The 13,234-nt window shown below is 42.7% G+C and overlaps 1 protein-coding gene across 1 annotated transcript; it reads left to right on the top strand.

Annotated features, from left to right (window-relative positions):
• The first annotated feature begins 221 nt into the window (after window positions 1–221).
• Window positions 222–1,840, top strand: LOC128746164 (uncharacterized). Its single transcript, XM_053843209.1, has 2 exons — window positions 222–596; window positions 659–1,840. The coding sequence occupies exons 1-2, from the start codon at window positions 222–224 to the stop codon at window positions 1,838–1,840; spliced, it is 1,557 nt and encodes a 518-aa protein (XP_053699184.1).
• The last annotated feature ends 11,394 nt before the right edge of the window (window positions 1,841–13,234 follow it).

Below are 13,234 nucleotides of genomic sequence, written 5' to 3'. Positions count from 1 at the left end.
TAACGCTCGAATATTTTCCTGTGTGATGCTTGTTTTTGTTTGCGCAGATGCCTCGAAAGTATATTAGAACAACATCGCGAATGAAGTGGACGGTGGACCAGATAAATCAAGCCAAATTAGCCATAAATAAAGGTATGTCCATCAGGACAGCATCGACCACATTCGGAATTCCTAGAACAACCCTTCGACGGCAGATAAAAGGACGTAACGATACGCCAACCATGAGGCTTGGATCCAAAGTCCCGGTTTTTAATGCTGTTCAGGAAGAGGAACTTGTTCAGCATTTGCTGCAACTGGAGGAGCGGTTCTATGGACTCAGTATGCGTGACGTCAAAGAACTGGCATTTGAGTTGGCTGAGCGGAACAACTTACCTCATCCTTTTAATAAGGCCTTGCGAATGGCGGGTCAGGACTGGTTAAATGGATTTTTACTGCGCAATCCGAAGATTTCGTTCCGGAAGCCCGAAGCCACATCAGCTGCCAGAGCGCGTGGCTTCAACAAACCATCTGTTACAAAATATTTCGATCTCTTGAAAGCCATCATGCAACATACACGGTTTGAACCGACAAGAATATACAATGCCGATAAAACAGCGGTCTGTACTTGCTTCCCTTATAATCAAAAGTTTTAGTGGCCCACGTTCAAATTTTCTTTAAGGTACCACCTAAGAAGAGGAGAATCGCGGCCCTGAAGGGAAAAAACCAGGTTGGATCAATAACATCTGCGGAAAGAGGTGAAACAATCACAGCGGTTCTGTGTATGTCAGCAGCCGGACATCATCTTCCTCCATTCCTGATTTTTCCGAGGGTACGCATGCATGAAGCGCTGAAGAAAGGAGCCCCCGTGGGAACAGAGTTTTCGTGTAATCCCAGCGGTTACATGACAGTCGAGCTTTTCAATATTTGGTTTGACCATTTTTTGAAGTATACTCGTCCGTCGGAGGACTCTCCTGTGCTATTAATAATAGATGGGCATTCTTCGCACACGAAGAATTTGATGTTCTCTGAAAAGGCTCGGGCAAACCACGTGACTGTTGTAGTGTTGCCACCACACTGCAGCCATAAACTGCAACCTTTAGATGTTGCATTTATGGCTCCTTTCAAAAATTTTTATGCTGATGCGGTTGAGAAGTTTATGTGGAACAACCCTGGACGCACTGTTGGGCAATACGACATTGCCGAACTGTTGTGTCAGGCTTTCACCAAAGCGTCTACAACAGAAACTGCCAGAAGCGGATTTTATAAGACTGGAATTGTTCCATTTGATCCGAAAATTTTTGGTGACGAGGAATATGCACCGTCACATGTTACCGATCAGGATGTCGACTTAGGGCCCAAGAGTACACCCGAACCAATAATTATCCCTGAGCCGAAGATTATTCCGTCTGACCCTCAGCCTTCCACGTCAAAGCAAGCCAACAAGAATTCAATGGAATCACAGTTCGATAATTGCAGTTGCAGTTCACTTGATGGGTCGTTTAAAGTGTCGCCTTCCTGTGTCAAACCACTACCTAAACTGAAAGGTCCTCGTATCTCGAAGAGAAAGCGTGTGGCTGAGAAATCATCTGAAATAACTTCTGATGAGTACATGGCAGATTTGAAAAAAGCTAGAGCATCAAAAGAGATCCAAAATATTAAGAAAGCCCGCAAACCCAGGTCAAGGAAATCTAAAGGTTTGAAGACATCACCGATCGAAGAAGACACACTCTGTGACAAATGTGGCGAAGTTTTTTCAGATTCCAATGATGGGACTGGATGGATGTCCTGCTTCGAGTGCGGAAAATGGTTCCATGATTTTTGCTTCGAGTCGAATGAAGCAAAATGTTACGAATGTTCGTAATATAATTTTTCGTTATTCTTCTATCAGTATTCTTTGTTATTATGAAGTGCATTACCTATGCATATTCTTTTTTAAATAATTTCATAATTTCATATAATAATTTCAAAATAAGAGTTAAATAACATTTACCTTTGTTACCGAGATAAACCATATAAAACTGTTAGCTAAATTATTTTTTCTTTTGTAAAGCTAATATTATGCTATTTTATGAAAACTCTTTAAAAAACTTGTTCCAGGTGAGTAAATACTATTAAAGTTATTTTTGCAACTCTAAAAACGCATAAAAATTGCCACGATTCGTCTAACTCTATCATGGTCCGTCTTACCCCTTTGATGGTCCTTCTTACCCCGCCTGAAAATTAATGAGTGATATTTAGACGGTTCAAAAATTGACGAAAAATCATGGAAAAATACACAAAACAAATAATTGTATAATTTATTATGGTAGGTAAATAAATGCTTATTAAAGTGTGTTACAAGAAAAAGCGAACTTTCGTAAGCATTTTGAGCTAGCAATTTAATTGCTTAGGGGGGCCGTCTTACCCCGTCTTCCCCTACAAGTGATTTATCCTCGTATAATAGAGTTTTAGGGAATGCGTGCGATACTTCGTGAATCTTCTCAATGTGGCTCTTTTATTTGACTTGAGCTTACGTTTACGTCCACATGGCACGAATACCCCTTCAGCCCCGTTTCATTGTTAGACAACCGTTCCGAACAACTTTTTCTAGTACCCATATGGATACAGTCTGGCAAAAGGAAAGAATTACCGCTCACACTCTATGACGTTTTACCTTCAGGGCATCAATTTGGGCTAGATTCAATGTTTAAAGATAAACTCGGTTGAAAGGAAAAGGTAGTTTCATACTTTAACAAAATTGTTTACTTTCAGGACATCAAATTGGACTAGGTTTAATGTTCAAACGATAACATCGGTTGAAGAAAAGGGGTGGTTTTGCACTCTGGCGTGCTTCCCAAGCACAGATATCAAATTGGTATCATCAAGCTTAAACGTCGTAAAGAATCTTCGACCTGGTGAGACGAGGGGGTTTTGTTGTTGTTTTTTTGTTCTAAAAATAAAGTAATCGAAATAACAGTAAACAGATGGAGTATTCAACTGTCGTCCGTGCATGTGAATTAGCGCTCAAAATCTCATATTTTCGTGACGCTCGCATTTTGCTGTAAGACGTAGTCCTACGTTAAAAAGACACGGAAAACAAAAAAAAAAAACAATGACAGAAAATCGTAAAGGAAAAAATATCGAAGAAGAACCAATGAAAATGAAATGAAATCAGCAAGGAAGAACAGGAAAATGATACACAAGGAAACAGAGCACCGAGAAGTAAAGCAGCTAGGAAAAAAATAACGAAACGATGGAAAAAGTAGCAGAAAGGGAAAACAATAATGGGTGAGAGAACGGATAGATAACAGAAAAAAAAACAAAATGCAAAATGTAAAAGTCAGAAGTCAAAAGTCAAAAGTCAAAAGTCAAAAGTCAAAAGTCAAAAGTCAAAAGTCAAAAGTCAAAAGTCAAAAGTCAAAAGTCAAAAGTCAAAAGTCAAAAGTCAAAAGTCAAAAGTCAAAAGTCAAAAGTCAAAAGTCAAAAGTCAAAAGTCAAAAGTCAAAAGTCAAAAGTCAAAAGTCAAAAGTCAAAAGTCAAAAGTCAAAAGTCAAAAGACAAAGGTCAAAAGTCAAAAGTCAAAAGTCAAAAGTCAAAAGTTAAAAGTCAAAAGTCAAAAGTCAAAAGTCAAAAGTCAAAAGTCAAAAGTCAACAGTCAAAGGTCAAAGGTCAAAGGTCAAAGGTCAAAGGTCAAAGGTCAAAAGTCAAAAGTCAAAAATCTGTTGTTAAAAGTCAAAAGTCAAAAGTCAAAAGTCAAAAGTCAAAAGTCAAAAGTCAAAAGTCAAAAGCCAAAAGCCAAAAGTCAGAAGTCCCAAATCAAAAGCCAAAAGTCAAAAGTCAAAAGGTAAAAATCAAAAATCAAATGTTAAAATCAACAGTCAAACATTTAAAATAAGGATAAAATTAAATTTAATTCCAAACAGAAGCTGAATGGACGGATTCCACTGCTAGTTGAATGAACACCGGATTTACTGCAGCAAAGCAGGCAAGCTTGACAAGTATGTTCTGAGTGGTTAATTGAGAAATTGCTTCTCCGTGACTGGGCCAAAATTGTACATGCAGTGATATGATTAATTATTAACACACGGGAGTCTACATAGTTAAAGTTTTTTTTCGCCCAGAATATTAACTCACCACCTGCTCGGCACATCGGCGTCGTTTCGCTCGGGGTGGCAGTATAATGGCTTATTTGATCGTCCATTTTTGAGCGCATAAATTTTCGCTGCCGAGGCAACACTTAGTTACACCGTAATGCGGTGTCCCGTTGAATCATCGTAAAAGGAGCCACTCGCAGCCGGGACGATTACCATGGCGCATCTAGCGGGAATATTCCCCGAACCTTCGAGTGGATATTTAGCTGGCAACCGTGAGTAAGTTACAAATGGGTTTTTACGACTAAATACTTTAATTAATTTTATTCGTTGACTTTCATTTAGATGGAGCTTTATTACGGTGTGGAACGCCTGGCTCATGCATCGTCTCCATCAATAGTCGTTATAATAATAATAACTTTCTGCCACAGTAAGCTCCACCCATGCAAGGCAGATGATTGCTTCTTCTGCTACGCAGCAGCCAGCAGCGGTAAACTAAACGGAAGGGGTTCACAGCTCTGTAGGCTGTCGCTTTCCAAGGGTTCGTCTGGTGTGAAGGGAGAACTTTTTCCCGGCACAGCTTTCTTACGCGGGAATACGGGACAAGCAAATTGCAATGAAATTTAACTCCTGGCGATCGTTTCATGGGAACAAAATGCTGTAATTAGAGTCTTGTGAGTGGCTGTGTGCCATTTCAGGACTTTGGAAGAAACAAGATATGGCCTAATTTTGAATATTCTGCTGAGAGTCACTTTTAAGGAAGGCTATCGTTTTGTCATTCCTTTGGATGGTATGGGAACGAAGCAACAGCAATATCAATATTAAATATTATGCACAAGCTGGGAAACAAGATAAATTTATCAAAAGCTAATGTAATTTGCTACAAACTGCTCTCGAAATGCATACTTAGGTATAGGACCGTTGTTTTTCTCGATTCGTAATCACGTCTATATTTTGCAACGTTCAGAATCATAGTCGAAAAGGTCATGCTCAATCCTCTATTGAACTGTGCAGATTACATAACACTAACCAATAACAGAAAAAATGCAACCCGCATCTCGAGATATCGCACCAGAGAACAGCACGCCCGGGCAAACGGGTTGGAAAATTCGACCTCTTTTTGTCGCTTTCCTTCCAGATCATATCGAAGGTGAAAGCCAATTTGTCACCCCGCGGCGCGGCGCACCCTGATGAGACGCTGGTGCAGCCAAATGCACGTAGTCAGCTCGCCGAATATTGAAAATCGATGACACAAATAAATGGTCCGACTCACCGCAGAGTGGCCTTTGTTTTTTACGGTCTACCAATGAATGTTGTAGATCCGAGCTCTAGGTGCGATAAAATGGATTGGCATGGCATCGACACGACCCGCTGTTGCAGTCGTCATTTTGTGGCGATTGAATTGGTGGAAACAATCAATAACAAGATGACTTTCACGTCACGTCGTCTCGGTGTCTGTCAGGAGGATATTTCAATTTTGGAAACGAAGGTTATACATAGTCCTGCGCATAAGTACGCAAAAACGCAGACGGCTAATGAACACCAATCACGTTTTGAAGTACAAACTATTACTTAGAACTGATGAAGAAGACCTATAAAAGAACAGTGGCTTTTGGGTGTCGGTTTGTTTAGAATGTTCATTACCCTTTCAAATAAAAAAAATGTCCCTGTGGCTTCTATAAAATTTGAAACTTTGACTTTTTCCGATAGTTTATTTTAGTACTTCCTTTTCTTCCTATCGAGTACACCGGGATAAGGAGTACCTAACAATGGCAGAATTAACGTTATGTATTATGTTTCACTTCAAAATCCATATTTGCTTAAGAATATTAACTGTGTCACCCCAAATTATATTAACAATGGATATGAATATTATGTAATTAAGCTGAAAATTATCCGTAGCACATCTAAAATATATGTAAAGATCGAAAGTTTTGTTCAAAAATACATTATTCTTAATAGGTCCTACTTGCCGGGTTATTTCCGATATTCATACAGATTTCCGGCGAAACAAACTGAATTTTGCATAAATATGTCTCCCGTACCTTTGTATATCGCTCTGCTGTTTGACATAAGCGATCGCTCGCTTGTAAGCAAGCAGTCGTTTGCTTGCAAGATCTTGTAAGTCAAAAATTATACGCCCGTGTCAGGTCAGTTCGTCAGTGATTTAAATATGTTTCGAGTATAAATTCTCAATACATTATTAACTTTACTTTAGTGGCGACGTTGCCGATCTTGAGCCGAACGAATTATGGTCCTCCAGTACTGTCGGTCCTGGGCTGTCGTTCTCCAATCCCCTCGAACACCAGCCGAACGTGCACATTCGTCGTCGTCTTCGTCATCGTCTTCGACATCGCACATCAATCGTGTGCGCAGTTACTTACTTACTTTACTTATGTGTTCATGTCCGCCGGTCCAGCAGAACGAAGGGATGAAATCAGAGATCTCCACTGCTGATGGTTACCCGCTATGGCCTTTAGCTGTCGCCAGGACAGGTTCTCGTCTACAGCCCGGATGTCGTTGGCTAAGCTTCGTCGCCATGAGCCTCTGGGTCTGCCTCTTCTACGCTGTCCTTGTGGATTCCAGTCGAGTGCTTCTCTGCAAACCTCGTTCGCTCCTTTCCTCAACGTGCGTCCGATCCACTTCCACCTACGTTCACGAATTTCTCTGGCTATCCAGTTATCAGGCCACCAGGCACGAATGATGTATCGCAGACACCGGTTAATGAATACCTGCAGTTTTTGCGTTGTCTCCGCTGAGACGCACCACGTTTCGCAGGCATACAGCAGTACGGATTTAACGTTTGAATTAAAGATTCGGGTTTTCGTACGTAGAGTGATCTGGTTCTTCTCTTCTCCTCTGTTGGGTACTCTTACCACTGCGTCCATTATTTTGAACTATTGTGGTATGCCCCGTTTTATTATTATACTATACACTTCAAGCTTACCTATCACTTATTGAGGAAGTGACAGGCTGGTAGCTGGAGCGAGACATGTGCCAATCAGGGATGACTAGGTTTATGAACCTAGTATCCTGATCGGCGACGCCAATCAGATCTCCCCGTTTTGAGATACTGCAGTCTGCGTACTATTTGTGCTCCACGATAGCAGAGCAAATGTTCCGAAGTTAAATATCATCTTGTATGAAACTGAGATTCCGAAAATGATATTTACTCGGAAAATATCCTGTCACAAGACCGGTAAGCCTGCTGAGATCTCTCTTATTTAGACTCAGCAACTTTTGAGTAACCTAGGGGTGGATACAAGACGTTATATATTCTTTTATAGATTGTTTGAGCGATTGTACAGCCATCCTACTGGCCATAACTGTTCGGCTCTCCTTTTGTTTCAGCCCACCCTCCAGCACACAGTCTAAGATCAGGCAGAGTGAATCTCGACCCGAGAGTTGGAGCCACATATTCGTTTGTCGACTCACAACGAGTCGACGTGTTGAGGATAGACGAGGATCAGGACTGAACCTCTGCTAGCGCATCGTTCAAGTCCTGCTCCTCCACTACTCTCCTCTCCGCCTCATTCGTTTCTTTGTTTTTCGGCAGAGAGAGCTTGCACGGTAAGAAATCGTCCACTGCATCAGTGACCGGCTTGATGCAGCAAGGGCAAATTGCTGTGGAGGGCGCCCTGGTACTCCACAGGCTCCGTTGCGGCGAGAGAATTTATAGAACCCCCTCCACCATTCATCCCTCGGCACGGGTCGCGTCACACCTTGGATTAGGGGTTTATCCATTCAAATTTTTACGTAATAGCCATAGATAACAGCTATTACAACCATCTCCTTTAGGGGCTTTGGACCCTCTGCTTTGGTTCCTGGGAGTCAAGAGAACCGTCCTGCAGGCGGAGAGTTTACACTTCAGCTTTCGCATTAGTGCCCCCTTCTCTGTCCGCATACGACCCTAGTTTCCACCGGTTGTCCGATTTCCACTAAGGAACGTATCCCGGATGGTACCACGAGGAGGTCGAGAAAGGAGTTGCTGGTTCTGGTTTGAGCGCCAAATGTTTCGCAGACCTGCAAAGGCACCCCTGGCCTTCCTGATTCGTGTGGCTATATCAGTCTTGGTACCACCATCGGGCGTTGTTTGGCTACCAAGATATTGAAAGGCGTCTACCTGCTCAACTTGTTGTTCCGCTACTGTGAAGTTGGTGGAATTGTCAGTGTTCACTACCATAGACTTAGTTTTCGTTACATTGACTGTGAGACCTGCTGCCTGGGAGCTCTCGGAGAGGTCATCTACCTTGCTCTGCATATCGTTCCGGTGTTGTGCGAGCAAGACAATGTCGTTGGCTACGTCGAGGTCATTTAGCTGCTCCATCGTTAGAGGATTCCAAGGCAATCCTCGATTTGGTCTACTGTCAATTACTCCAACTAATATCTCATCCATAAGCGTCGATCTTCTCCTGGATCCGGTTGAGGATTACCATACAGAGTACTTTGAGAGTAATACAGAGCAACGTGATGCCACGCCAGTCTCCTATCTTAGGGACTTTGACCAATATGCCCTGCATCCAGTCCACCGGAAAAGTTGCGGTTTCCCATATATTGCTGAAAAGCTGATTCATCATCTGGGCTGACAAAGATGGGTCAGCTTTGAGCATTTCGGCTGAAATACAGTCTATCCCTGGCGCCCTATTGGATTTCATACTCTTGATGGCTGCTACAATTTCATCCAGCGATGGCACCTCCGAGTTGACACGATTAATTCGACGAACTGTTGGCGTCATACGCTGCCGGTTTTGTTGGTGTCTGACATTTGAAACTCGGAAGAGTTGTCCATCGCTTAAGCTGTTCTGTACGGCAGTCAGTAGCTGACCAGCTCTGTCCTTTGTCCTTTGGTATCTTTGTATTCATCCTGGCACCACTAAGGCGGCGAGAAATATCGTACAACGGCGGTTTCTCTTTGTTCGGCTAGGGAGTTAGTCCAGGCTCTCTTGTCCCGTTTAACAGCCCTCTCCAGTTCGGCGTATCGTTGACAGGCAGCTGTCTTAGCCGCTCTGGTCCGCGCTCGCTCAATGCCGGCTTTCGCCCCTCTCCGCTCGTCGATCTTCCTCCAAGTTTCATCCGAAATCCTCTCCCTCCGCCCGCTGTGCACTTTGCCGAGGGTTTCATCACTGGTCGTGATGAAGGTGTTCTTGATGCCGGTCCATTGCTCTTCGACGGTTCCACCAGGTGGCAGCTCCGAGGCTCGAGTTTCAAGTTGTTCGACAAAGGCCCTTTTCCCCTCAGGATTCCCCAATCGGCGGACGTCGTAGCGGCATCCAACACATGCAGATGTGGTTTCTGTTCGGCCGTCGCGGGAAACCCACGTGACTTTATGTACTGGCCTATGGGGGAAGAGCGATCTACCAATGACCATGTTGTTATTACCACAGAATTCTGTAAACAGCTCCCCGTTTTTGCTCATCTCTCCTAGGGCATGACGTCGCATGACGCGTTCAAGGTCCACGTTGTTTGAGCCAATCTTCGCGTTGAAGTCACCCATGTGGATTTGGATATCTCCCTTCGGGATTTTCTCAACCACGCTGTTCAGCTGGCTGTAAAAACTCTCTTTCTCCTGCAGGTCGGCAGCATCTGTTGGCGCATATTGCTGTAAGGTTCCTAACCCGTGTTCTGAATCTGGCAACGATTATTCGCTCATTTATCGGTTCCCACTTCAACAGGGCCGCATGTGCCCCTGGGCTCAGCAGGAATCCAACTCCTCTTTCTCGAGTAGCACTTTCACCTCGTATGTCAGAGTAGAGCAAGACTTGCCCGGATGATGTCCTGTGTTCGCCAGTAACCGGCCAGCGGACCTCGCTCAGCCCCAGGATTTTAAGCTTCAGGCGGCTAGCTTCCCTTGCAAGTCGAGCCAGCTTGCCCTGCTGGGCAAGGGTTAGTATATTCCATGTTCCGATTCGTGTTTTCATGCTAAAGGTCGTTGCCAATAATCCAGAGAGATTTCTTCTTTCATTTTCGGTAACTTTTTTGTGTTCCGGTACAGCAGGCTGTTAACCTAAGGTCCTTATACCGCTGATAGGGCTGCCATTTTAATGTGGGCGGGAGCCACTGTGCCCCCTTTCCTGTTAGCATGCGACAACCGAAGTTGCGTACCCCAGCCGGCACCTCGTGGAGGTAGGAATAGGAGTTAATGAACAGAGGTTATGGAATGCACATGTTCACCCTTTGACAGCCAGTCGTGTGCGCAGTCTACACCGAAATCTATGGCATGTTCTTGGTTCTTTGCTGCTAATAAGTATAGATCGCAGAATTTCAAACTCAAAAAAAAACAAGTACTCGTCGTTCAGCTTCCTTTAGCATCCATGGTTAATATCCGTGAAAGGCCACCGGGAGGCTTACTGTTCTATAGAGTCGCAATTCGTCGATTTCCTTCGTGGGTTGTTACATGTCACGAGCGTATGAATTTGTCACGTCACGAATTTCTCTTTTGAAATGGCTTCGGTTGTGAAACTCCCCCCCTATTTGGTGTGTTTATTAAACTAGCACTACCAAATTAACGGGTGTCTACTAAAATATTGAATTTTTTTTTCTCAAGCTGTCAAAAAAAGACAAAGATACATGAAGAAGATCTGATTTACCGAAATAAAAGATATATTGTCCATTGTGAAAATAAAATTAGTGAATATTTGAAAACGGTCGGTAATCGGCTGTTCGGCGAAGCTTCCGTTTGATGTCGGAACAAGAGCGTTGTACGGTTGTCATGGTAACTTTGCGAAGGCATCTCTTGTGAATGCGCTGATGCTTTATGCGACCAAAACTCATGTTGTTCATCTGCATGATGTTTTTGTAGAAACGGGATTAAAATTTTCTTCAAACATTCGTCTGGTGCACATCCCAGCAAACCACAAATCGTATATCAGTATATGAAAATCATCTTAAATGTCTCTAAATAAAATCGAAATCGTACACAGAGCTTATTAAATCGCACCCTAGTTTATATTCAATCGTACAAAATGATGACCACTGATTTTCATACGATTCGCAGAATTGTATAGCATTATGGAACTAATCATGTTGAGTCGAATCTCATCGTATACAAATACTTATGAATGTGAATTGTTTACGAATAATATGCAGTACGTATATCGCCTCCAAAATAGTACGCATATGCTGATTTCATGCATCTAGTGCGATTTTTCAAGATATATATATATCGGTATATATTTCTCATTTTTCACTTTGATATACGTACGAAAATGTTAGCTGGGATCTTACTTGATAGCCAAACCAGAGGGCTTGTTGTAGGCACGAGAAAGAGAACGATGTCCTTTTGCGTCCATGTTAACATGTACATAACACATCACTCGCTCCAGAGTAGTTTTGGTCAGTCGCGTCAGTTTGTCTGGAAAGCCGTAGGTGCTCGCGCTCGGCTGTATCATATGTCACCTTGAAATCCACAAAAAAAGGTGCGTGGGCACGTTGTGTGCTCTCGGCATTTCCGGAGGGTTTATCGAAGAGTAAAATTTGATCCGTAGAAGCACGGACCCCCATTAAGCCCACCTGGTACTGCCATACGAAGTTTCCTACCTTTGGGGATAGACGACGTAACGCAATCTGTAGCCTTACCGTTTTTCAGCTCATCGATTGCCTTCTTAAACTCCTCCTGTGCTGGTGGCTCTCCAGCTTGGCTATCGCTTACAGCTCTTATCCTATTCTTGCTGATTTTCGTGTTTACCTCTACATTTAACAGCATCTGGAAGTCCTTCTTCTGCCTGACTGCTACCGCCGTTTTGTCAGTTAGCAGATTACCATCACTGAGGTATGGCAAAATTCCTATACCTCACCGTTTTATAGAAACACCGTGTGTAATTGCTGGCGAATCTCTCCTCTGCGCCGGCGGGCCCGTGCTTCTCGTACCCGCATTTTTTTTAGTCGGTGGGTTCTTTTGCAGCAGCTCTAGTCTCCCTGTATCTTTCTCGGTTCGATAGCCTCGCAGGAATCTCACCTACGATGAGATAGTGATCAGATTCGATATTTGGTTCTCGAAAAGACCGTATAAAACATAATCGATCTGACAGCTAGAGTCTGCATTTGGATGTCTCCAGGTGTGTTTCCGAATATTCAGACGTAGAAAGTAGATAATACAAATGACCATTCCTCTGGCCGTGGCGAAATTTATGAACCCAACTCTATTTTCATTGGTTGACAGATATGTATAGCTTTTCATTTTCAGCCGCTCGCTTCGAAACATACACGGTTTCAACCGCTCCTACATATACATTAAGAATTTTCAGGTATGACCAACGATCGTAATCGTTTGAATTAGATCCATTGGCGTAACTAGGGGGGGCTAAGCTCCCCCTAGGAGACATTTACCCCTCCTAGAAAAATTAGGCTGGATTTTTAAATTTAAGAAAAAACTATAGTTAGATAACTTTACATAATAAAAACTTGAGAGTAATTTTTATATGCATCACTACTTAAAGTTCCCATGCATCAATGTACATTTAATTTTAATATGCTAAGGAAATAAAATGGTCAAAAAAATACCGGGGGCTATAGCCCCCCTAGAAATGAGCGCTAGTTCCGCCAGTGCTTAGATCTTCGAGAAGGCGCTAGGTAAGGACTTGAGAGAGGTTGTAATGTCAATTTCAAATTATTTTTATTTTGAACTAGTTGACCCGACAAATTAACCTGTGTTGTACATAAATCATGAATCTCGGATGATCTTTGTCACTTCTCGAGTTTTGCAAGCCCCCCAGTGGGCGGCGCTTCCGACGGCGGGTCACCGGCAACACTCGCGACCGGCTCGTCCTGAATGATCTAGTGTTACTATAGATAATTTTTGTGGTCTTGTTATTGATTAATGTTTTATGGAAGAGTCTCGAATTTTTCGAGTTCGATTAGTTTTTGAGTTTCGCAAAAATTTCTGTTTTATTTGTATGAGAGTCCATATCCCCCTACCACAGGGGTGAGAGGTCTCTAACTATCATAAAATAAATTCAAGACTCCAAAATCTCCTACATGCCAAATTTGGTTCCATTTGCTTGATTAGTACTCAAATTATAAGGAAATTTGTATTTCATTTGTATGGGAGCCCACCCTCTTAAAAGGGAAAGGGGTCGTAATACACCACAGAAAAAAAATTCTGCCATCTAAAACTCTCACATGCCAAATTTGGTTCCATTTGCTTGATTAGTTCTAAAGTTATGAGCAAATTTGTATTTCGTTTGAAT

Source organism: Sabethes cyaneus, chromosome 1, assembly GCF_943734655.1.
Source record: "Sabethes cyaneus chromosome 1, idSabCyanKW18_F2, whole genome shotgun sequence".
Classification (NCBI taxonomy): domain Eukaryota; kingdom Metazoa; phylum Arthropoda; class Insecta; order Diptera; family Culicidae; genus Sabethes; species Sabethes cyaneus.
The sequence above is the reverse complement of the archived record's forward strand: the minus strand, read 5'-3'. Positions and strand labels throughout refer to the sequence as shown.

Excerpts from the sequence above, each read along its gene's own strand:
- LOC128746164 (XM_053843209.1), top strand. The coding sequence starts at position 222 with ATGAGGCTTGGATCCAAAGTCCCGGTTTTTAATGCTGTTCAGGAAGAG. Across the intron at positions 597-658 it reads ACAATGCCGATAAAACAGCG|GTACCACCTAAGAAGAGGAG; the intron begins GTCTGTACTTGC and ends ATTTTCTTTAAG.